Here is a 24,970-nt window from a genome sequence, read left to right on the forward strand (position 1 = left end):
GACCCTGTAGTAGGTCTGGTCCGTGAAGTAGGTCCGGTAGGCATGGTTCACCAGGCGGGTGCGGAAGGCCAGCGCCAGCTTGCACTCCAGGTACCGGATGGCGCTGTTGACGAACGTGGCCGGGATCGCGATGAGGATCCACTTCATCAGCTGGATGATGAAGCTCCTCGGCTCCTTCTCCACGATGGTTTTGACGATCTTGCCGTCCAGGCTGGCCACGTAAATAGACAGAAACGTCCGTGATATGAGCGCCACCGAGTGCACGGAGAGCAAGCCGAGCTCCCTGGACACCAGCTTGGGGAAGAGGATCTTACCCAGTTCGAGGATCTGGCGGAAAAACTGCGCGTTCACGCCGGGGGACGCCTGCTTCGGACCCGCGGCGCATATCTGCGTTTTCGCCAGCGAAGCGGAACCGTTCTCCGCCTTCGACACCCGGCGGTTGTTGCCGCCGGGACCGTTGTTTTTGCCGAGCCGCTTGCAGATGATGGGGTACAGCGTCCTGACGCCGTAGGCGGCGACTGCGAGGTACACGGCTCGCTTCGCCGCGGCCGTGCGGTCCCATTTAACTTTGGACGCCGCATCGAGGATGTTGGACATTTTTTCAACCGTTAGTCGTCTCTGCCGACGGCCCTCGCAACACCCATCCCCCCCACCTCCCCAAGAAAAACACCCCGACTCACCGCGTCGACATGAATAGATAGAACGACTTCTGGTGGTTGGATAAGATGTGAAAGCGAGCCCGATACATGTACCGCTACATCCTGCTCCTTTTTTTAGTACCACTGTCAAGCGAGGCGGGCTACGGAGAGTGTACTTCCGGTTTAAGGTTGTCAAAATAAAATCAATTTCGCCGACAGGAGAAGGCTATGTGAACACTTCCGTCGAATTCGTGGTTTTATTTTGTTTTAAGTCAACTTCCGGCCTTGTTGTAATTTCTTCCCCCTTGTAACTTGACACCTCAGCGCTTCTCATTTCCGCCTTTCCCCTGCCTACGCGTTTGCAACGGCTCTTTTCATTGGTCGCGTCCTCGGCAGAAGAAGACGATTGGTTGCGTGACGGACGTAACAAAAGTAGTCTCTCTACTGTATTTTACTTCTTCTTTTTTTTTTTTACCATATTATGTGAACGTATGTGTATACTTTTTATTTATAAACTGAAATGACTGAATGTTTGTAAATTGAATTCTAAATAAAGTTTTTTTTAAATATTGTTTTAGTTTTAATTTGTAATATATAAACAGGAAGCAATACTGACCTCTGATAACTGTAACACGAACCGTTAAATTACATTAATACACATTTACGAACACATTTACGTCGGTGGCGCGTGACGGAATAGTTGTTCCTCGCGCGTCTAACATTGTAACAGCGTAGTTAGGAACGTAGCTAGCTAGAAAAGCGTTAAGCTAGCTCATCTTAACGGGTGACGTTGTATTAACACTCGTTTCCCCTTTCTTCACTGATAATTAACAGCCGTTAGGAATGAATTGGGTTGGGGGCTCAAGGTAAGAGGAAGGGGAGGTAGGGTTATGACGTTACATGACGTGCTAATGATAACGTTAGCTTATAAACGCTACTTAATGTTAATGTCATTACAGGAAACGGTTCCTGATGAAGAATGATGCGAAAAAACAGAGGGTGAGAGCCGAATAAAATAAAAAAGACTTGTTTTAATACGTGGAGCTAAAAACTAAACTATCTCTTCCCCTCCAGGAGTTCTTTGAAAAGAGAAAAATGCACCAAAAGTTGAAAACCTCGGGACCTGCTTTGCCAGCGTCCCCTCGACGCACTAGTGCGACTAGCATGGACCTGGTGACTCTGTTTATCGTCAACCAGATTGCCTCTAAGAAGGAAATCAAAGGTGAGAAGTAACTATGACACACCCCTAGAACTAGACATTAAAGGTACATGACAAAAAAAAAAAATATTTTCCACATAGTAAAACACTATTTTGCAGATATCAGTGCCCTGTGTTTGTGTGATCGTCCCTCAGAATGGCAAAAATGATGTCAGTCACCAATGTTTGTGTTTTTCAGATCTTCCGAAAGTGGCGGTTTTTGGGAGCTTGAAAGCGGGATCCAAGCACGGGAGAAACGAGTCCCTGGTTCTCCCAATGAGCCCCTGCTCTCCATCACAGCTGAGTCTGGTCGAGGACCAAGCTCAGTACAGGTAGAGCTGACCTTTTGATTTAACAACATTCCCAAACTTTGATAGATACTGACCCCAAAACATGGTATTTGAGTGCTCCTCTGGCCCAACCAGTGTCAGTATCCAACGCCTAATGAATCAATGCCGAATGCCTCACCAACATTTATTGTGTATATTTATATCTAGTGTTCAAGGAACAAGAAAAAAAAAGAGTGTTATTCCAGAAGGCTTTAAGCGTCGGCAGGTGAGTCACTTTCCAGCTGTTTATTCTTTTAGCAAGTTATCTCCAGCAAGGCCTCCAGAAGGATGGAATGATTGGGAACGTTTATTATGACGACCCTCTGGCTCTTACTTTTTTTGTTCCCCAGCTGTCACCAGTTCTGGAGTCCGCTTTCTCAGACAGCAGCGCGCCTGACTACCTGCCACGCATAACCGACCCCCTCAGCCCCTTCTGCTCCGCCTCCTCAGCTCCCTCAGGCCAAGGTGGTGCAGTGAAATATTTTATAGAATAAACTCTAATGTGCATCTTTAATCTGCATGAGTATGTTTTATACAATTCCATCAATTTAATCCAAAACACACTGGTTTCTGTAGGAATATTCCCCCTGGAGATGAACCTCCAGCCGAGGCTGACGCAGGCAGAGCATCCTCCCCACTACTCCCCTTCACCCTGGGACACCTCCGGGCCGGATCAGACCAAGGTAGTGACACGAGAATATACATTTTAAAGGACTGCTTTAATATCCAATGTTTATTTTTGCTAGTTTCAGCCTTTCTCCCAGCCCAGAGGGATGGCAGACTCTAGCCCCTGGTCCTGTGGATCAAACAGACCCTTCTTCCTACTGGAGACACCCACAGCAGCCCAAGTCCTGTTTAGAGGTCCAGAGCCAGAGTGAGAACGACACTACGTAGAATTCGATCTAATATTTGCTCAGATTGTCATGTTGTAAGCATATGTGTGTTATCACAGCGACACAGGGGACCAAGCAGGACATAAGGTCACCTTCTCTTTCCACCAACCGGAGGACAAGGAGCCCATGTTGGACTTCACCCTCAACCAGCCAGAAGCTGAGCACCAGTTTGAGGGCGACGTCTTTCGGGGCTTTACCACTGACGAATGTGATGGAGAAGGTGAATACTGCTCAAAAATGTGACCGCAATAACCTGTTGAAGTTAACGTGACATTTTGATTTCAGCATCTGATTTTGGGAGAGGAAAAAAGATATATCTCAAAGATGAAGCACCGACTACATCTTCCACACCACAGTAGGTGTTTACATGTTTCAAAAAATGGATTTTTTTAAAACATTGATGTGTAATAATCTTTACTTTTATGTTTTCTTTCCTTCACTGTCAGAACTTTCCCAGACTCACAATGCATGGAAGTGGAGGAGAGCAACTACATGCAAGTGAGTGTGTTAAGTTAGACTTGTATTGCATATATATATATATATATATATATATATATATATATATATATATATATATATATATATATATATATATATATATAAATTCAACCTGGTTCTCCATCATCATGAGCTGTTGGATAGAGCTTCTTACTGTATTTGTGCTTTTGTCCTGATAGTAGAATAGATGAGGGGGATGTGATGTAGGCAGTGGCAGTTGTACATATTAATTCTGTTTCATTTACAGCTCTCCAACTGCCCCGACGTGAACTTTTGTAAGTGTCTCAAGCATCTCCAATGAGCATTGTGGCTACGCTTTAGAAAGAGATAATAAATTGAATAGATGTGGCGGTTTTTCTTTCACTGCCGCAGCACGTCTTGAACACAACAATGGCCCCGTGAATGGCTGCGAGTACTCGCCAAGTTACTCTTGTGGGAGAGGTTACTACAGTTCAGACTCATGCGATGTAAGTCCCGTTACATTCAGAAGTTTTGTCCGTCACGTTGTTGCACTGGGCCTTCAGAATCCCCTCGTTCCTTTTGAATTTCTAACTGTATTTTAGGATGAAGAATGCTGTCAGCCATGTCTCCAGGCTGCCTCTTCACATATGAACCAAGCCTGTTGTGCAGAGAGTCTAACCCCAAACACCAACCCCACTCAGCTGACACCCCAGATTAACGTCAGAGATAATCCCAAAGTGATGGAGATCATAGCTTTCCACGGTCAAGCCTTAGGAAGCAACACAGCTCAGATTGCGTCTCCTCAAACCCAGAGCTCGGAGCCGTGCGAATGCAAGAAAGCGTCCAATGAAACCCGAGATGCGGGAACTCAAACTGTCGACAACCCCGCGGCCGAGACGCGCGAGGCCTCGACTCAGTGCAGCGCCGTCGAAGCCTCAAGCCTGCCACCTGTTGGTGTGTCAGTACAGCATCCAGCCACAGGGAGGCAAGCTGATCCCGCTGCAGAGCCAAGTGCACACACATCTTCATCAGGCATGTGGAGCAGAGACAAGCATACGCCCTGGACCCTGAAGAAATCCAGCGCCGGTTCCCTGTCAGGCAGCAGCAATCTCAACAAATCTACTGATGGCAGAGTGATCCTGCAGAGACCCATAAACCCATATCAAGAGGCTCTGAGGAAGATCGATGGCAGAGGTATAACGCAGATGTAATCATGTGTAAATGACAAAAATGTGGCATTCTGCAAATCAAAGAGAAATGAAGCGAGGTATTTTGTTCAGTATGCATGCTTTCTGCTCTCTAGGTGAGGAGAATAGAGAGGGCGGAGATGGAAATAGCCGTCTGATGAAAGACCTCTCGGATGAAGTGAGGGAGGAGGTCACATCTGGCAGCGTGGCTAACAGGCTCTCAGAAGAGACCGAGACACTTCGGGAAATAGCTGACATTTTGCTTCTGCTCAATCGGAGGAAGGAAGTGAGGAAGTAAGGTCGGTTGATGGGGGAAGGAAGCAAAAAAACATGCCTGTTCTCTGCATGTTGGATTCAAACCATTATTTAATAGCTGTTTTAATATTTTGAGCATGTAAATCAAATATAAAGCGTTCTAAGTGTCGTGAAATAAAGCCCCAGAGCGTTAACTCTGATTTATAAGTTTATTTCTTTCTCCATATACATATTCCAGTGTTCAGAGTTCATGGATTTTTTTTTATACAATATAAACTCTAGCAAAACATATACAGCTTGAACAATAATCAAATATACTATACAGCACTCTTTTTTTTTTTTTATTGGTATTTTTGTAGTTCCTCGTAAACTGTAGAAACACGTGGTTGGGTCACATAGAAAAAAAAGGCAACCATTTCACCAGAAGTACACATTAAATGTCCCCACATCACAGTAAATATATGGGTGAGCACAAGTTTAATTACACAATCTGTGTCATGGAGCTTCATCTGTGTGCGTTTTTTTACCTGTAATAATACTTTTAATACAAAACTAGTTTGTGTGGGTTTCTTCCTGGAGCAAATGAAAATCTAACAAAACAAATACCTTCACATTCTGAGTCATAATCAGCTATTTTATTTGTATGGCGCTTCACTGTGTTACCATTTACAAGAATAATATGGTGCTACTTCCTATTACACCGATTAATCATTTCCACAGGCATCCATGTGTGAATGTGACACCTCCACGATACCTAAAATATTAAAATACTCGATGCAAATACTTTTGATGGGTCACAGAAATTGATTCTTATTTGCAAAGTTAATTAAAAAGAGGTATTATATCTCATAAATCCATGATTGGTTTGGAAACCCTGCTGATGCGTTATTTACCGGTTTGGTTTATTACACAAAGTCACTTCCTAACAGTTTTTTTTTTGCTACACAGAAACGTATGTGTATTTGACTAACGAGGTGTAACCTCACACAACTTTACAATTATTATTAATTTTTTTTTTTACAAAACAACATTTGCAAATTACGCGTAAGCCTACACTCCTCGACTTTTGACACGAGAACCATGATATGCTCTGCTATTTGTACATAAGGCTATGGAGGAAGACAAAAATACAGGAAACCATAAAAAAGAACATTCCATCACAGGTGAAATGCAAATATGTACATGTCAAATAAATAAAGAAGCCATGTGGATCCAATTTACCATGATATGACACGTCCACTTCAGGGATCTAGAGTGGCCGTTTGGGGCTTTTACGATACACAGGCACTAATATTCTCATGGTGGAAGGAAATACGTCAAATCTCAGTATAAAAACACTTTCTTTGCTGGACGTCACTCGTTTAGGACCCAGGTTTGGAATATAGGGGTCATAGTGTAGGTTTTAGGTGGCCATTTTTAAAGGCAAGACCCAAAATGTGCCTGAAACTCCTAAACTTGAACAACGTACTGTACATCTCTGGTGTTTGCTTTTTATTTAAAAAAAACAAAATATATATCAGAACGACCACAAACTTAAAACTGACTTTACTTACGTTATTTGTGCGCTATGCTACAAGATCCAACATGTAACACGAGACGCGCTTCATGCTGAAAGGCAAAATGGTTCTATTGATCGACGATCGAAGTAACGACTGCTGTCATGGCAACGGAACTTTAGTGGGTGACGTGACGCTGTAGGATGGCTGAGCTTTTACTTTTTACAGTGTACGTACAACAGCGTATAGAACTCATAAATGATATTTAGTCAACAAATGTCCAAAATATATATATATATATATACTCATAATTAGCTGCAGTAAAGTTAAGTACATCATCACTTGTGGACTTCCTTTGAGAGGAAATGTGACTTTGTATTTTGTACAGGCAGTTTGTGTCTTGTTTCCCGATATTCCGATGTGTAAAACAATGTTTTAGGCTTTAAAATTTGGATATATGTTCATTCAGCCGTCTACTAAAGCAGGTTTGACTCCAGATTTGTCGTCCTAATTTAGAAAAAGCCTTTTGGATACCTGAATTGACTGAATTATAAGCAAGAGGCCTTTTAGACGGTGACTCACACACACACACACACACACACACACATGAAAGAAAGTAAATATTACATTACACTCTGCATGTTTTACGTCGTCACTGAAGAGGACTCCAGCTCTCCCTAGTCCACGTCAGACGCGTCGTTGTCCGATAGATGGTAGTTTGACCCTTTGACCCGGATGTACTCGACCTGCCGGGCCTCGTCCGAGTCGGAGGCGCCGCAGGAACACAGCTGGTTTTCGAACAGCGCTTCGATCTCCTCCAGACGTCGGGACTTGGTCTCGGGGAGGCAGCCGTAGATGAAGAAGAAACCCAGCAAGGCCAGACCGGAGTAGAGGAAGAAAGCACCTGGGGGAGGGTGGAAAAAAACAAAATAACTCACATTTCATCATTTCAAATCTGATATTCTTATTCTGCAGTTTACCTTCACACAGTGACCTCAGAGAGAAAATCTGATAGTAAAAAATGTAAAAGTTAAAGATGTACAAAAGAACAAGTCTGAGCAGTTTAGCAGCTATTTTTTAGCATAAAGGCAGGGCAGCTAATGTTAATTAAAATATTAATTTCAGGCTTGCTTTAAATAAGAAGTACATTCTGCTGTCAAAATGACACAACAAAGAGCTACAGCGACACAGGTTTATAATGAGATTTCCTGACCACTCGGGTCTCTTATTTTCTCCCTGTCAAAGCAGGAGGAAGTGTAGCTAAATAACCCATCACCGTTTCTATGGCAACGTCATTATGGGTTGTTGTTTTTTCAGCTTTGACACTGTTTTTTTTTCCGTTTCTTGGCAAATTATTCTCAAATGAATCGATCATTTAACCGCCGCATCGTCCCCCCCCCCCCTCCCCTCCCTGATCGATGGATCGATCGTCAGCTCCATGAAAGGTCAGCTCCTTCCTGTCTGAGGAGAAACCTGCTGTTGAGCCACACTGACTGAGGAGGGGATGGAAGGAGGGAAAGGTTGGGAAACATCGGGGGTATCAATCAGCTGTTCCCTCCTCGCTGGTTTTATAGAAGGTATATAGATATATGATGCACCAGATCCTGAGAAAATCATGATTAAGTTTCCGTACTTTATCTCCTTTATATTCCTCCATAAAGACATAAGAAGACACAAGAATAAAAGCTCTAATTGGTTAATTGGTAACCCTGCAGCCCCAGGAAACTGACCATAATAGGTGAAGTACTGAGCCAGGTGGAGGAAGGTGACAGACACCAGGATGTTGAAGGTCCAGTTGACCCCGGCGGCGCAGGCGTTGCCCGTGCTCCTCGCCCACAGCGGGTAGATCTCCGAGTTGATGGTCCACGGCATAGGGCCCATCCCTGGGATAGAGATGACAGAGTTTATGATGATGAAAGCTTCAAAAACAGCTTGTTAATGGACTTTGCCGGCTGATTTTTAGATGAATGGACACCGAAATAAAAATCACCTGGAGCGAAAGCAGCCAGGTAGCAGACCAGACCCAGCAGGACCAGCCAGGAGTAGGAGGTGGGGCAGTAGTTGTAGGCCCAGAAGGTCTGATCTCTCATCAGGCTGGAGTTGGAGCATCTGGAAGAGAGAGAGGCACAATTATTGTGTCATAAATCAACATAAAATACCACCACCCCCCCCCGCCGGGACTCACCTGCCCCATGCTGCCTGCTCCGTGGAGGCCTTATTGACCGGCACGCAGGAGGAGGCGAGGAGCGCCGAGGCGTTCTCACGGTAGCAGAAACCACATCCGGGGTCCAGCATGCACGGCTCACACAGCCTGGGAGCACAAACGGCACAAACACGTGAGCTGTCATTTCCCCTGAACGCCATCCATCGTACTCTACCTCCTTTACTTCGTTATACGGCCGTAACAGAAAACAGCAGCCCTGCTAACTGAGACTTCATTACACAAATTACATGAACGTATGGACCGCAGGAAGTGATGGATCAAAATGAAGACCAGAATAGAATCATCGTCCTGTCTCGTCCCTGTTATGTCTTTGTGTAAGATTTTTTTTTTTCTTCTCCACTAAGGGCACGCTGCAGTTCCATCAGGTGTGTGTGAGTTGTTGTGATCCTGATGGAAGTGCATGAAATGTGTGTTTAATCAGGCTGCAGGGAGCTCGGCTGTAATTTCACACGGTGGTCAACGGGATGGAAATAAAGTTAAATAAAGAGGGGAGTAAACGGGGAGGCAAGGTGAGGAGAGAGCGTTAAAAATCGGTCTTTACATTAATATCATCAATATGTAATGAAGTGTTTGCTAAGTTTTGGCATTTTATCCTTGGTTGTAAAACAAAAATGTGCAAAACCAGTAATAAAAGTAATAAATGTTATTGTTCATATGAGACGCTGATTAACAAGAACAATTAATTAAATTACTAAACTTAAAGGTAACATATCTACGAGATTACATAACTCATTTACTATTTATCTTATTTTTTTCTTTTGTTATTATTGGTGGATATAAATGTATGAGCTTTATGTAAATTAAACTTGATGATGTAAAGAAGGAGCAGGAGATGATGAGCTAAGCTTCCTCCTCAAACCTTTATTGATTTTTTTTGGGTCTTTTTCATATTTGTGTGACGAACTTAATATCATGTAAATATTGTACTTTGTATTCAATGAAAATAAAGATAAAATCAAATCAAAATTTAGCTTGCATAACCTCCAGTGAGACGTCCCGTCCACGGTGAGCGTGAGCGGCCTGCGGTGGCGCCGCCGCCGCTGTCAGCGAGGAGGATGTGTGGCCTCGTACGGAGTAAAGTGAACTCAATGAAGCCACTACAGTGTGGTAAAAAGCACTCATCTCTTCAAATTACCTCCCTGTGTGTGTGTGTGTGTGTGTGTGTGTGTGTGTGTGTGTGTGTGTGTGTGTGTGTGTGTGCCAGACAGCGAGTCCATTAGGCGTTGTTTGTTGTTGTGATGAAAGACCCGTCGTTACACACCGGCTTCATCTTGTGTCTGTGTAAGTGAGAGTAAATTGTGACATGGAGGCATCTGATCTCTGGCCTGCACGGATGTGTGTGTGTGTGTGTGTGTGTGTGTGTGTGTGTGTGTGTGTGTGTGTGTGTGTGTTGCCTGATGCAGCAGCGATGAAGTGAATTCTCCCTGATTCCTGATTTTAAAAAAAGTCACATGGACAATATTTACTCAGCATCTTTATGCATCTCCATGACGACCCGTTGATTTATTAATACATCAGTCAGAGGAAACAGAATTACAGGTATTTGTCCTTTGCATAAACGTATGACCTGCACATATATGTGTATGCTGGCTGTCATTTTCACCTCCAGGTATTAAAGTATGTGTGAAAACTTGAAATAACTGCAGCACATTTATCCGTTAAAAAGCTCTCCTGGGTTGATTTATTGAGTGCTTTTATAAAAGACGTGCTCTTGGGTGAAAAGTGGTCTCGCTGTTTTCATCTATAAGGACACATAAACTCTGGTGAAGAGCTGGTGCAGAGTGAAAAATCCCAATGTTTAAAGCTTGTTTTATATATATATGTGTGATTGCAATTAGCAGAGGGAGTAATTTCGAGAATTCTCATCAATTTGACTTTTCTTTTCTTATGGTTTTTAATAAAAGGACATTCTAAGTGTTCAGCCAGCAGCGGTAGGTTCCATTGTAGCTTAATGAAAGGCTTCTTGGACACAGAGTGAAGTGTAACCGTATGTTCTTACTGGTATTTGGAGCAGGTGGAGTTGGCTGAAGAGGGGTCTAACGGGTGGAAGGTGACGGGAGGACTGTGCTGGGCCGAGATCAGGAAACCCACGGCCAGCAGACTCAAACTCAAACACGTTCCTGTCGGGGGAAACATGCGTTAAACGGATGTGAAGACGTCGCTGCACCCCGACGTGGTTCTTCTGAGTCACTCTACCTATGATGCTGCCCAAGGTGAGCTTCCTGCGGCCCACCCTCTCCACCAGCCACACCCCCAGCAGGGTGAACAGGAAGTTGGTGAGGGTGGTGAGCCCGGCCAGCCAGATGGCCAGGCGGTCGTCCCGCACTCCCGACATCTGCAGGATGGTGGCGCTGTAGTACCTGCGGGACACAAAGATGGCAGGAAATGAATTTTTCCAGTCAGATACGCCAGATAAAAGGATGATGCAGGTCTCAAAACAATATTCTCAATAATTAATGTATGACATCATCACTTCAGACAAGTAATCATCAGCTCTCATCCAATCACAGCCTCCCTCCTTGAGTACCAGACGTTCATGTTGAGAGAGACAGTCAGCAATCAGCTATTAATAGTTTCCCACCAGTCAGATAGTGTGATTACCTCCAATCATCATCATCAACAGCTGATCAGTCTCCTTCCCCCCCAACTTCAGCCATGATGTTGTGTAACCACGACAACGCGGACATCACATGATGGCTTCACACACACACACACACACACCTGCAAGGACTTTGTTCAAGGTGTCGTTATGGAATTCGCACCCGAGCGAGCTGTAAATAAACATCACCGTGGAAACCCGTCGGGAATGCAAAACACAAAGAAACTCGTTAAAATAAAATAAAATTGTCTGCCTCTTCCGTGTCTCGACGGGCAACTCGGAATTAGCATTCTGCTTTTCATCTTTTCAACAAACAAAATAAATAAAAAAAAGAAGTTATTTCTCTCTTCACTCCGTCTGTCTTTCCAACCCCAAAAAACAAAGACATTCCGTCGAGGGATTTGCATAATGGTTTCCAGTCAGACAGGAGGGGAACAGAGATGAGATGCCATGAAATTGCAGTTTTAAAAGACAGACCTAGGGCACGAGTTTTTGCAGAGGAGATAAAAAATATCTATCCATCCATCCATCCATCCATCCATCCATTCATCCATAAGACACAAAGACATACAACGAGGTCAAAAAAACACACCAGAGAAGCAATGAGTGGATTTTGGAGCACTAAAAGCACTATTTCTGTTCTGCAGCCTGTTGTGTTCCATCTCCAGGCCTGCATCTCACTTAACACAGTACACCAAGGAGTGCATCTGGTGTTGAAAGCATTCCAGATTTGACTGAAAAAGACACTCAAGGGTGAAACGTGAGACGGAGCCCGTCTACTTCCTGATAACTGTCATTATCCATTCCCTACACCCTCGTAGACTCTGAGCTCTCCTGTGAAAACTGTTGTGCGCTTGTTATTTCAGCAACAGGCTACTAAAATTGCAATTATCACGACAAAAAGGCAGCCTTGTAATGACTCGGTGTAATTCCTGCAGGTTTGCTTGCAGTTTATTTTTTTGGTTTAAACGGCGTCGAGGGAGAAACAGCTGGAGACGAAGTGACACTTTGGTACGAGAGATCAGTGCTGGAAGGAGCGGCGCTGCTCAGCGGTCTCGTTGGAAATCCTTCCCCAGATGAGAGTGCATCATTATAACGGGAACACAGGAAACGCCGTGCTGCAGAGAGAACGCCGTGTTTATTCTGGCACGTCGTTAAAATCCCTCATAATGTTCATCTCGGGGACCTCGGGTTCGTTTCTGTAAATATGCATTTAATGACTTATTCCTTAGTGAATCTGACAGACAGTGTGTTTATGTTGGAAATGCATTTTGATTGTTTTATGATCTTTGTTGTTTCTTTTTTGAACGAGACTTTAAGCTGTCGCCCCAAAGGCAGTCGAGCAGGAATTAAAAAGACCTCTGAGGTCGTAGAATAAAAATATATTTTTTATTCTTCATTTTTTTATCCTCCTTAGACGCACAGTAGTCTTTCTCAATTCATTCTGCTGTGAGCGGAGAAAAGGCAAGGTTATGAAACAGTAGCAAGTGTGTTCACAGGTGAGACTTTAATAAGAGGGAGTCTGAGGGGGGGTCAGAGGTCAGGCGGGATTTCATAAACTGCACCGAGAAATGAGAAAACGGAGAAGGAATTATGCAAATATGCAGCCGTGCCTTAAGTTTGAACACTGATTAACCCAAGAGAAGAAGCCAGACTTCTCAGTGATTGATTAGCTCCTTTTACTGTTGATACCGGGATTAGAAACCTTTTTGGCAAAAATTCATCAACCTTGCATGGATTCACTGCACTTTTATCGTAATAATATATATTTTTTCATGTTTATATGATACGAGAGGAGGTGGACTCCTCGTGTTTACAGCCACGATGCTCAAAGCCGTTGAACCCTCCATGTTTCCCCTCGTATTAAATTGTTAATGTCACCATGGCGGCCGTGATGTCAGCTCAGAGGATTGGAAAATTGCTTTTGTCGCTGCTGTTGCTGTTTGTTCTTCTGATGCGCGACAGGAATCTACTGTGGTTTTTGTCTGCCTGGTGTTTCTTGCGTTTCGTTGTGCATCCAATAAATGATCCACGGTTATCAGATTGTATGAAAGTCATGTGATCATCTTCGAAGAAGCAAAGAGAGGGACTGAACTGGAGGTTTGCTGGGACTTTTCACAGGTACCTTTATGTATTTAGCTGTCGGGGAGTAATGAGCACCTTCCACTAAAACCAGACTCCAGCTAAATATCGGCGTGTTTGTTTCAGAGCTGGTTTGTCTTTATCTTCCACTGAGAAACTGACGAGCACATAAGTAACGCTCATAGACGAATGAATAGCGGCCTGATTGCCGTTTTCTCATTCAGCCTAATTGAAATAGATAAGAAGACAAGTTTCTCCTGCTCGGCTCCTTCTTGGATCGCTCTCACCCCGTGTTCCTGCTCCCCTCTCTGCACCCCCTTCTCCTCTCCCCCACCTCCTCCTTCTCCTCTCCCCACCTCCTCCTTCTCCTCTCCCCACCCCCTTCCCCTCTCCCCCACCTCCTCCTTCTCCTCTCCACCCCCTTCTCCCCTCAACATCCCCTTCTTGTCTCCCCCACCTCCTCCTTCTCCTCTCCACCCCCTTCTCCCCTCCACATCCCCTTCTTGTCTCCCCCACTTCCTCCTTCTCCTCTCCACAGCCCCTTATCCTCTCCCCCACCTCCTCCTCTCCCCCTCCCTCTCCTCCTCTCCCCCTTGTTCCCTCCCTCTCCTCCTCTCCATCTCCTCCCCTCCCCCTGTTCCTCCTCATCCTCTCCACCTCCTCCTCTCCCCCTCGCTCTCTCCCTCTCCTCCCCCCAGCCCCCCCGTTCCCTCCCTCTCCTCCCCTCCTCACTTTTCCACAGTACTTTAAAGTTAGGAGTCAGTTAATTCCAGAGCAAAGTGGTAACATTCTAACTGTGTAACTTATAACTTCTAACGAGGGCTGAACCGAACAGTTCATTTCATTTGCATGTAAAGTAAAACATCGTGTTGACAGGTTGATTGTAATCTAAGTGCCAGAACATCCACGTGTGCTTTATAATCGAGCTCAAGCTCCCTTTTCATTCCAGAGAACACAAATGTACAGACAGACAGTGAAGGTCACACGGCTGCTGGAGCAGCTAATGATGAGTAAAGACAAACCTACACGTGTCGAAGCAAACCTCCTCCTTCTCCCAGCAAGAGAGAGGGAGCCAACAAGTGTGAGTGTGTGTGAGTGGGCGAACGAACCAGCGAGTGACCGCGCAAGAGACCATGTGACGAAGTGAGAGAGCGGAGAAACAGACGGAGAGAGAGAGAGAGAGAGCAGGAAGTAAGTGAGAAAACGATGGGAAGGCGAGAGACAGAATGGAGGGTTGGAGAAAGTAGAGGAGGAGGGTCGTGGGTGTGAGAACAAGAACAAACAGACGGACGGGAAGAGATGCGTCTGGAGGGAGGGAGAGAGAGAGAGGGAGAGAGACAGAGAAAGAGAGAGAGACACAGACTCTCATGGGAACAGGCCCATTTTTCAAATGAACGCACACAAACGTTGGAGCTGCGTCACATTGATGCTCTGAAACAAGAAACGATTAGCACCAACAGGTACACACACACACACACACACACACACACACACACACACACACACACACACACACACACACACACACACACACACACACACACACACACACACACACACACACACACACACACACACACTAAAGACAATAATTATGCAGCAATCAGTACATAAATTACTGATAATTACAAATCATTTTCATGGTTGAAAAAGTTAAGAAAATAAGGGACGATATTTTTGCTAAATTCTGTAAAGTTCGGTTTGGAAAACCAGGAAGCGGAAAGAAGAAGAATTCTCTGAAGAAGTGCAGGAGAATTAAGATTCTGAACTTCTTTCCTCTTTTGCACTCGAGCGTGAAATAATTCATATCGTAGACTTGAAAATCCGAGTGGATGACTCCCTCAACCCGGTGCAGCCGGCCCTCATAACCCAGGCTCTTGCTCTTGACCTCTGACCTCCGATATTTACTTTCACGCATTTGTAATCTGCTTTAAAGTTCTCCATGTCAACCTCGTTACACGAATGATCCAGTAAGCTTGTACGACGTCGTCTATCTGGAAAGAGAGACTGCAAAGAAAAAGTCAAATCTTAATGTTGTAACAACTTTCTGACTTCTTGCTCAACCAGAAAATAAAAAATGCAACAATCTCAGAATTAATTACCACTAATAAACACGATTCCCGAGCTCTATTTAGCACAATTAATCAGCTTGTACAACCTGCTGCCGTCGCCGCCTCCTGAACTGTGTTCAACATTTATGGGCAACAAGACCAATAATATTCAGAAAAAAAAGAAATCAAGACCATTATTATCTGTTTTCAACATGTTCTGCTCCGTTTAGGAAGAGCCATGTCAGCAAAGGGACTTTTTCATGGCGGACGTTGTGACTTTGTCGTAGCGGGAGCAGCACAGGTGTCACTAATAACACTAACGATGGTGCGTTCAAGTAACCCCGGTGAGAGTGACGCTGAGTCGGCACGCACCTGGAAATCTAAGCAGCTAAATGGAATCCATTGATACAAATTCATTCTTCACACCTGTGGGGTTTTTTTCAAAAGGTTAAAATAACACTATTGTGCATTTTCCGTCATTAAAAACGCACCTTGGTATTATATCTGTGAATGCCGATCCGTCTACGGGATGAGCACGCTTCACAAATGACATCTCGCTATTAAGCAAATTAGATGTTTGTGCCGAAGTGAGGGGGGTAATGTGTTTCTGTGTGCGTTTGATTAGAGGGGGGAAATTATAATATTTCTCATTAAACGGGATCTCGCTGCGACTGCATTGGAGTCGGTGGAGGAGGTTGGCATGATTAAAGCCGCTCAGGAATGCTTGAAAGCATACAAACACTCTGGATGTTGGCTCTATCCACACACACACACACACACACACACACACACACACACACACACACACACACACACACACACACACACACACACACACACACACACACACACACACACACACACACACACACACGTGAGTTGGCTCTGCCAGCTACTGGCAGCCTTGCCAGCAGAGTGACCATGTAAAAACTGGCGTTTCGTGACATTTCCAACATGACATTTGTCTGTGGGACCGTCTGTGAGGGCCAACTGGCACGCTCATCCATATCCATATCACATTACGTCATATAATCTGTACTCATTATAAAACAGACACATACGGGGTCGCCCATAAAGTTGAAATCAGGATTGGTTGTTTGGTTTCTCCAGGCTTCTGTAGGATTTTCTTCTTTTAAGGAAAACTTTTTGAAATGTTGTAAAAGAAGAAATGCAAATGAAGGTGCTTTTCCATCAACTTTGCAGTGAATAAACTCGATTTTTAACCAAAAAAACCATTTAGACTTCGAGACGAGGGAACGGAAAGTGAAGAAATGCCGACTCACTTCAGGGTTTCAGAACGCATTCCTGCAAACTACTCAAATAAGCTCCCCGCCTGTTGCTGGTCCTCATTGACCATTAGACACAAAATTTTACTACATGAGGTTTATATATGTACTAAAACTCATGAAAGAGACAATTCCATAGCAATACAATACATGTAAATACATGATACATGTCTGTATATTCAGTTTTGAACAACTTCTTACCAAAAAACAAATGAAATGTCTCTTTTTCCGTCTCCCTTCATAAATCTATCTCCCCTCCCTCCGACTGTCATCGGCCCTGATCCCCTTCGACACCTTCCTCCGCCTCATCACCATCACTGTCATCTCTCCCTCCACCCTCTTCTTCTCTCCTACTGTCTGTCTGTTTCTTCCCCTCTCGTGCTCACTTCATCTCTCTCCATCTTCCTTCCCCGACGACATCTAAACAAACAGAGCCCGCGGTGACCTTTACATGCTGGATTAACGAGGCTGGTTCAATCAAAGATGGTGCTAACGGGGGGGAGGAGGGGTGGTGCCTAATTGACCCACTGCTGCACCACATTTCTCCACATTTATGACGGAACAACACGAGAAGGGAAAAAGGTGGATGAATCAGGGGAAAAATAGCGCCGTCCATCTAATTATCTACCTATTTACTCATCTGTCGCTTCATCAATAGACAGTCAGGTGGAGAGGCATTCAGGGACACCGAGTGATGCAGGCAGAAAAGACACTCCTTTGGTTCCTGAGAGATGGATTATTGATAAAGGCATCTTTCATCACAAAGGCTTTCACTGATGGGAGTGTGTGAGGCTGTATCTACTATTCCTTTTGTAGTCCTATAGATGAAAAGTTAGGGTTAGGGTTAGCTGAAACCTAAGTTTAAACCAGGACTATTCCACTATAGTGTTCAGGGGGAAATCTAAGGGACCAGGGGTCGGACAATATCCCCGACCACTTTGAATTTGCAAATATTTTTCTTCAAAACATAAGATAATCAACATCTGTGCTCCTTATTTTAAAATGGGGCGCCAAATATGAGGCATACTGAAAAAAAATACTGTAATTTAAAACAAATTCTCATACATTTTGGATGAAGTCAAGAAAACGTCCACCTCCACTATAGTCTTGATTAGTTAAGATTGAGGCTGCTATGACGACCAAGTATGCATCAAGAAGGGTTTAATTCCTGAAAGTTTCTGAGCGACAGACACACACAGATTGTGCACGTAACCATGGCAACTTGCTCCCGCTCCCTGCATGTGTGTGTGTGTGTGTGTGTGTGTGTGTGTGTGTGTGTGTGTGTGCACGGCGTAAAGAGGAGAGAGGCGCTGACGGAGACGACTCTCATCCCAAGTATACATAAGTTTAATTAACTTCTCTTTCCTGTTGTTTTCCATCACAAATCTCAAGTCTTCCATGTTACATTATCTCAATTTAATTTAAGAAAAAACATGTTTTTTTTGTTTGGTATATCAAATTGGGGATGCCCACGTGTAATCCCTGTAACTAACTCCATCCCTGAGTGAGTTTGCTTTTAATTACGGTGATCAACTTTGTCTGATTACACTTGAACGAGGTCGTGCGTTTGTCATTCTGAGTGTAAAGTAAAGGAGAAGCAAGAAAGCATGTCAGCGGGGACACGGCGTGATAAACGACCACAGAGGACTCACACCTCTCTCATGAAAGTGGTGTCGCTCCATCACACCCCTGCTACTCCTCTCAGCCTCTCCGTCACCCCCCTCTCTCTCGCTCTCTCTCTCGCCACCTGAGCCACCCAATTAAAAACACATGAGCCACAAACTGACATCAAGAATAAAAAAAAACATACTGAACTTTTGACCTTGACCAAATTATTAAGGTTTTGTTGCAGAATTATTTTAAATTTCCAATCAATTCTGCGTATTATTACATTTTACATGATGCTTCATTAACAATAGACTGTATTTGCAACACTCAAACCTAACTGACTAAAATCAATACTATGAAGTGATTCTGAATGTTATCTGCAAGTGCACAGACTGGGATTTAGATGATCACACATTTCTCTGAGAATGATATTAAAGGGTTTGTTAGTTTGTCACGGTTTTCCAACTTCAGTTGAGCCCTTATTCCGAGAGGTCGGGACTTGGAGTGGGACGGCGTGTTCTAAGGATCTCATGATGTACCCTCGGTGTGAACATATTCGTCAAACCTGTGAACTGCATCAATCCGCTCCTGTAGAGTTCCCGACTTGAGAGAACAGACTGTGAGAGCAGAGTGACAGACAATATGTGCTAGTTAAGATTTAGATTTTAGTCTGCTCTCTAGCAGTCCCTTTCCCTTTTCCCGGCTCGTTAATCAGGAAAAGCAGCTGGGGACAGCGAGAGCGGGGCTCGATTTACGGGCTCGCCAGACCTCCTTTGTGTCTCAGCGGCTAAAAGGTCTCTAGATTGGCAGCTTCACACCGGAGCAGGTAAACAGACAGGCTGGCAAAGCATAGAGGGAAAACACACAGGATAGGAGACAAGGCTGATAATTAAATCACCAGGGAGACACAAACAGTCATGTGATCAAGACTTTTAGATTGGTGTGTGATGTCATCAATCACTTGTTGATTCTCAAAGAGTGTGTCTAAAAACCTCACATTTTCCCACCTTGTTGTGTGTTTGTAAGCTGCTACTGGAGGCTTGAATTTCCATCGGGATCAATAAAGTATCCATTCATCCATCCATCCATCCATCCATCCATCCCTCCATTTATCCATCCCTCCATCCATCCATCCATCCCCCCGATCAATCGACACCACTAGACGACTCTGCACAGTTGTTTGTCCTGTCGACTGTGAGTGAGCGCTAAAACAATGTTTTTATCAATGGAGTCTGGTGTATTTGGCGAGAGCGGCCTTAGCTGTTGTTTCTGCTTACACAACAAGGATCTCTTCAGGGTCTTTCCATAATGTTGGCAGACACTTCTAATACAAATCCGAGCCTCTCAGTGGAAAAAACACTGTGATGTTGTGGTTCACTTTCACATCAGGCTGTGGCGAGTCAGTTTTTCACATATTGACTCTTCTGTGTTCTGTATCTCTGCAGGGAGTTACTATAACAGTATGGGCTCCATGGGAGCGCTGACAGCTTCAGGGGGGGCGGGGCTTAGCAATGGGTCACTTAACTGTAATTAAGGCACGCCTGCGTAGGTGTGCAGAAAGAACACACTGTTATTCTTATATCTCTACTAGCACACTTGCACGAGCTAAAGAGCATGTTTTCCGACCGGCGGACGGCACAAAGCAATCACAAGCAACTGATTGTGAGCAGGCATGAGGTCTTTAATGTCAAATTTGAAGGATGTCATTATCACCAAAGGAAGCCGCGGTGGAGTTTTTTGCAGATAAAAGAAGCAGTCAGTGGTTTCGGTAAACGGGTCACTGCTGACACAGATAAACCAGCGGGGGGACCGTTTTCAGAAGCAAGACTGGCAGATCCCGGACTCACGGAGACAGGAAGGTGGACAGGGACGGAGCGATGACAAGTTTAGTTTGTCCCCTCTGCTGGCAACGGGAGATGAAGATGATGAAGTAAGATGGGACGGACATAGTGAGGAAGGTGGGATTTGTGTGACCCGGTCCAGCTTGTCACGTCTGCAAACACAACACGGCTGCATTTCACACACACAAAAAGAGTCCATAGTGTCACCAGAAACACACAAAGCTCAGCCACGCAAAAAAAAGCACGCGCTTATACCTCGCGACCGGCGGTTGCTAAGCAACAGCACATATCCACAGATTGTTTACAGAGCCTGTAATATAGTTCATCTCAAAGGGGAGGCAGAGGCAGAAACAGATGACACAATCTCCTCAGATGAGAAAGATAAAAAAGAATAAAGGAGGGGGGAGAAAAAAAGTGGTCCGTTCCCCGTTCACGGGCAAATAAGCAGTGATGCAAGGAGGCCAGCGGTCCCCGGTGTGTCATGTGCTCCCGGAAAGATGAAAGAAAATGTTTTATGATTTAATACATCTGTCTGGAGCGCTGGCGTTGAAAGGGATGGGCTGGTGACACGGAGGGCTGGGTGTCATGTATCATTCCTTGTTTTGGTTAAACCCTCAGGGCCAGAGGGATAAACACACATTTCAATGGCAATATGGCTCGCAGTCGTCATGTCACTGCAGTTTGATCAACGATGTAGAGAAGTGACTAAGTCACGCAGCCTCAAGTGGCTCATTTTTATTATATAAGTAAGAGTAAGAAGGTACACTGGTGGAATATTTTGTTTTCAGACACAATCCTCCTGTTTATTCCTATTTAAATGCATCAGTCATCACTTTTGATTGGTGCATTTTACAAATTATTCCAATATAAAGTGTATTATTATGAAAACAGAATCTCATCCTCTTCATTTGTTAAAAGGTACAAAATTATGCAACACAATCCAGGGACGTGGCTTATAATTAATCTATTTAAGGACTTTGGAACGTTATCATGGCAACAATGTGTCTGAACTTTAAAAAAGATGTTTTGAAGCACAAGGATTCAGCAGCAGCCCATCAGGGTGTTTTATTATTATTTATTTTTTCATGCTGACTATTTCAGACCTTGTTGTCGTGGCTCCAAAAAAAAAAAAAAATTATGGTTTCACTCACATGACCGTGTTGACTCCCGAAAGCTGCTGGAACATCTGCAGACCGCAGCCCACCAGGAGGGCTCGCCGGGTGGGGGGGTAGGTCAGCATCCTCCAAATCACAGGCCCACCTGGAGACACCAGCAAAAGGCACAGCGGAAATTAATTTCACACGCGGCGTGACTCCGCTGCCGAAAAATTACAGCGGCATTAAATAGAGGTTTAATCCCTGCTGCGACCCGGCAGAAGAGGAATAAGATGCTAAAGCTTTCTGATTTCAAATATTACAGGACATAATGACATTTATTACTCTTTTATTGAATGATTTAAGTGCTAGACAGAATCTGTTAAAGGAAAGGTGGATTTTCTTGCTGAGAGATCCTGACTAAATAAATAAGCATATTTCCCAAAACATGTTGAACTATTCTTTAATAGGATTAGCAAGAAAAATATACGTTTTTTTAAGTCCTCACAGAGAAATCATTCATTTTTTTCGTATGGTATGATTGACACAATGAGTCAGTTTCAGTCTTTATGAAAACAAATATCTGTCCGACTGACATTTCTTTGCACAAGTCACAGAGGTGTTGTTCTCCGTTACGCTGACCTCTGACCTCCCACTAGCTGCATTTTCTTCCCCCCGTATTTTTCAAATATCTCAGCTTGGGACGAAACAAATATTTGGGTCTCCACTTGGCCTGTTGATCTCCAACACACACACAGACAGACAATGATGGAGAGAGAGAGGGAGAGAGAGAGAGAGAGAGAGAGAGAGAGAGAGAGAGCCTGAACACACACACACATTGGGAAACAAACACACAGGTACGACTTTGCAAACACAAGCAGCACATATCAACAAGGATGCAACACACATGCACACGCACACGCGCACACACACACACACACACACACACACACACACACACACACACACACACACACACACACACACACACACACACACACACACACACACACACACACACACACACACACACACACACACACACACACACACACACAGATTTGGGAGCAGCTGTGTGTGGGAGGACTCTGGACCAGCGAACGTCTCCTTGATCTGCTCTAGAGGAGGACACACACACACTCAGGCGTCTCCTTCTCGATGACCGACGTCTCGGAGGGACGTGAACGTGTTTGATTCCCTTCCGAGTGTGGATATGCTGAAAGAGGCTTTTAAACTTTAACCGATTATTCGTCCGCATATTTCCCTGCAGACGCCACTAAAGAGACGGGAGGCACACTTCACAAATTAAATGTGCATCTGCATATTTCACTCATGTTTTTGTTATTCAACTAGAAATCACTAAATGTAGTACTCTAACTTACTGTATATATATTAGATTAAACCTTCTAACAGCTTTATTCAACACTTCATACCTTATTAAACCATCTAATGCAAGAAAAATAATAAAAAAGGTTTGTTTACTGACTGATATCCGATATCACACAGGAAAGGTATCTCAAAATCAGCATGACAGAATAATAATACTAAATAAACAAGCGTTTCATTCTCTTCTCCAATTCCAATTTTCCATCCAATGACCGGCAAGTTTCATAGCAAATAATCTGGATCATATCACAGACAGTTCAATTATAATTTTCTGCAACTGCAATGTCGACTAAAAGTCAGTTTAAATGGATCCTTTAGTCCCGCTTCAAATATCATGAATACAAGCTTGTTTTTGAAGTGCTTTTGGGGGGTTCGGCTTTCAAAATCAAGATTGAATGTAGAAAGCAGGAGTTGGAGGAAGTGATGCTTTTGTGGGCCGAGCCATTTCCATGGCGCTAACGTGGTGGCGTGTGATTGGTGGAGACTCTGGAGACCGGAGCAGAGAGGACCGTTATCTGATTAGCCGGCAGGGAAATCAGGATTCATCGGCGGAAGTCAACTACTGAGAGAGTGGAGACCTGACGCTGCCTGAAGAAGAGGAGGCTTAATTTACTCAGACAGACACACACACACACACACACACACACACACACACACACACACACACACAGAAACACACACAAACACACTCAGGTACAATCAATCACAGAGACAATGTGCTGCTCCCTAATGCTGTCTTTGACTTAACAATAGTGTTGTTTTTCTACAAATATATCAAATGCACAGACACATTCATATATACACTCATTCCTCAGCCGAACACCGCCCGGCTGTAATTTAATCAGATGAGAAGAGGAAGAGGAAGAAGAGGAAGAAGAAGGAGGAAGAGGAGGAGGATGAAAATGGAAAACAAGTCAGCGAGGAAGCCCGCGCTGCAGTAATTGCATGTCAGCGCTCCACATCGAACCGCTCCAACCAGATCTGCCTCATTTCATCCCGTCTACACCGCCACGCAACTTCAGGCGCGATGCGTTCAGGTGCAGATCACGGCGATGTGCACGAAAACAAAGTGGAGGGATGCCAGCCGATTGTAAAACACACACCAACCCCGATGAAGTCAGCACACACACACAAGCTCTCTACAAAGGCTCGACTCCTTCCTTGTGTCAATCCACCCACCCGAGCCCTGTGATCCTTTGATTCCACACCTTATATCAGGTTTCAATCACGCAAACACGGCCTCGCTTTCAGACCAACGGTTTGTTTTTTACAGTGAAGCCAGAGGAGGATTTAATGAGGAACGAGGTCCGTCTCCCTCGTCTTCCCCTCCACTTTGATATTCACTGAAGGAAGCTCCAATTAGCTCTTTTCCTCGACTACCTACAGCCCCCTCCCCCTCCTCCCCTCCTTCCACGGCCAATTACAGCGCCCGTTTAGTAGCACCTTTGGTCCCGTCAGTTGTCTCTTTTCATTCACGCTTCAAACACATCTAGGAGCTCGCCTTCCAAGATCGTTGGCGAGCATCCATCCATTCCACAGGACTTGTGATCAGCGATTTGTAAATCCTTCGTGTATCAGCGAGACTCATCTATTCATGGGGTCAACAGGGAGGGAAAGCAGGTGTTGAACAATGTGCAATCAAGGAAACAAAGAGGAATTACGAAGATAAAAGTCAGCCGATGGGAGAGTCGGTCTTTCTATCCGCTTAATCAACGCGTTTGCGGGGAGGAAGTGGATGGAAGCGGGCTTCGCTTATATCACCGGCTGAGCTGCAATCAAGGGAGCAAAGCCGGAGCAGCCAATCTGCAGCCCTCCTACCTCCACCCCCCTCTAATTATTTCCCCTCCGCACTTCCCCTCTCCTCTCGCGATCAGAGTCGGAGCATGACACCTCACACCTTTGAGGATCAGAGGACGGGCTAACGGGGAGTAGAGGAGCGCTGAATTAAAATCTGAAACAGCAAACACGTAAAATCCAGCTCAATCTCTCCTTAAAGCTACAATAGACGAAGCTTTCATTCAAAGGGAAGAGACTTCTCCTTATAATGTTTACAAAAAAAGTGCTGATTAATAGCCCTGTTTGGACAGTTGGTTTTGCCTTTTATTTCTGGACCCTATGAGTCTGGCAGCCCATAATCTCCAGGGCACTTAAGTGGAGGCAGGGGTATGATGAGCAAATCAAATCAGCTGAAGAAGATGCCGTCAAGTGGAGGAGCTTGGAGAGAGGTCACCCCTGTGTTAATGGTCCTGGGCCTGTTGTTTTGAAACTCTCATGAAGAAGCCGTGTGGTGTTTTTTTGTTGTGTTTCGGGGGAGAAACGGCGTTTTAAGTGGAGCGCTGATCAA

The 24,970-nt window shown here is 44.5% G+C and overlaps 3 protein-coding genes across 4 annotated transcripts in view; 1 reads left to right on the plus strand and 2 right to left on the minus strand.

Moving 5' to 3' along the window:
• abcd2 (ATP-binding cassette, sub-family D (ALD), member 2) overlaps positions 1–741 on the minus strand; it is a 10,566-nt gene extending 9,825 nt beyond the window's left edge. The window contains exon 1 of the mRNA XM_084038801.1: positions 1–741. This exon is cut by the window's left edge and continues 351 nt beyond it. Within this exon, the coding sequence (XP_083894927.1) occupies positions 1–597 (597 nt within the window). The 5' untranslated portion in view covers positions 598–741.
• Positions 742–1,310: 569 nt separating this feature from the next.
• redic1 (regulator of DNA class I crossover intermediates 1) lies at positions 1,311–5,020 on the plus strand. Of its 2 annotated transcripts, none has more exons than XM_084039363.1 (15): positions 1,311–1,504; positions 1,598–1,637; positions 1,713–1,860; positions 2,036–2,168; positions 2,334–2,391; positions 2,516–2,630; positions 2,742–2,851; positions 2,912–3,039; positions 3,118–3,278; positions 3,344–3,413; positions 3,505–3,556; positions 3,804–3,831; positions 3,929–4,023; positions 4,120–4,711; positions 4,821–5,020. In XM_084039363.1, exons 1-15 carry the CDS (start codon positions 1,482–1,484, stop codon positions 5,000–5,002), a joined length of 1,935 nt encoding a protein of 644 aa, XP_083895489.1. In that variant the 5' UTR covers positions 1,311–1,481; the 3' UTR covers positions 5,003–5,020. The 2 variants fall into 2 exon arrangements, with proteins under 2 accessions (XP_083895489.1, XP_083895490.1); XM_084039364.1 differs by having other exon boundaries at positions 2,742–2,848.
• Positions 5,021–5,156: 136 nt separating this feature from the next.
• The window catches only part of slc2a13a (solute carrier family 2 member 13a), a 40,641-nt gene continuing 20,827 nt past the window's right edge, over positions 5,157–24,970 (minus strand). Inside the window, exons 4-10 of the mRNA XM_084039362.1 lie at positions 21,298–21,406; positions 10,876–11,039; positions 10,679–10,799; positions 8,641–8,766; positions 8,446–8,564; positions 8,186–8,338; positions 5,157–7,359 (exon numbers count right to left, since the gene is read on the minus strand). Coding sequence (XP_083895488.1) covers positions 7,133–7,359; positions 8,186–8,338; positions 8,446–8,564; positions 8,641–8,766; positions 10,679–10,799; positions 10,876–11,039; positions 21,298–21,406 — 1,019 coding nt within the window. The 3' untranslated portion in view covers positions 5,157–7,132. The remainder of the gene's footprint in view (positions 7,360–8,185; positions 8,339–8,445; positions 8,565–8,640; positions 8,767–10,678; positions 10,800–10,875; positions 11,040–21,297; positions 21,407–24,970) is intronic.

The sequence above is a fragment of the Eutrigla gurnardus genome, assembly GCF_963514095.1.
Source record: "Eutrigla gurnardus genome assembly, chromosome: 21".
NCBI classification, from domain to species: domain Eukaryota; kingdom Metazoa; phylum Chordata; class Actinopteri; order Perciformes; family Triglidae; genus Eutrigla; species Eutrigla gurnardus.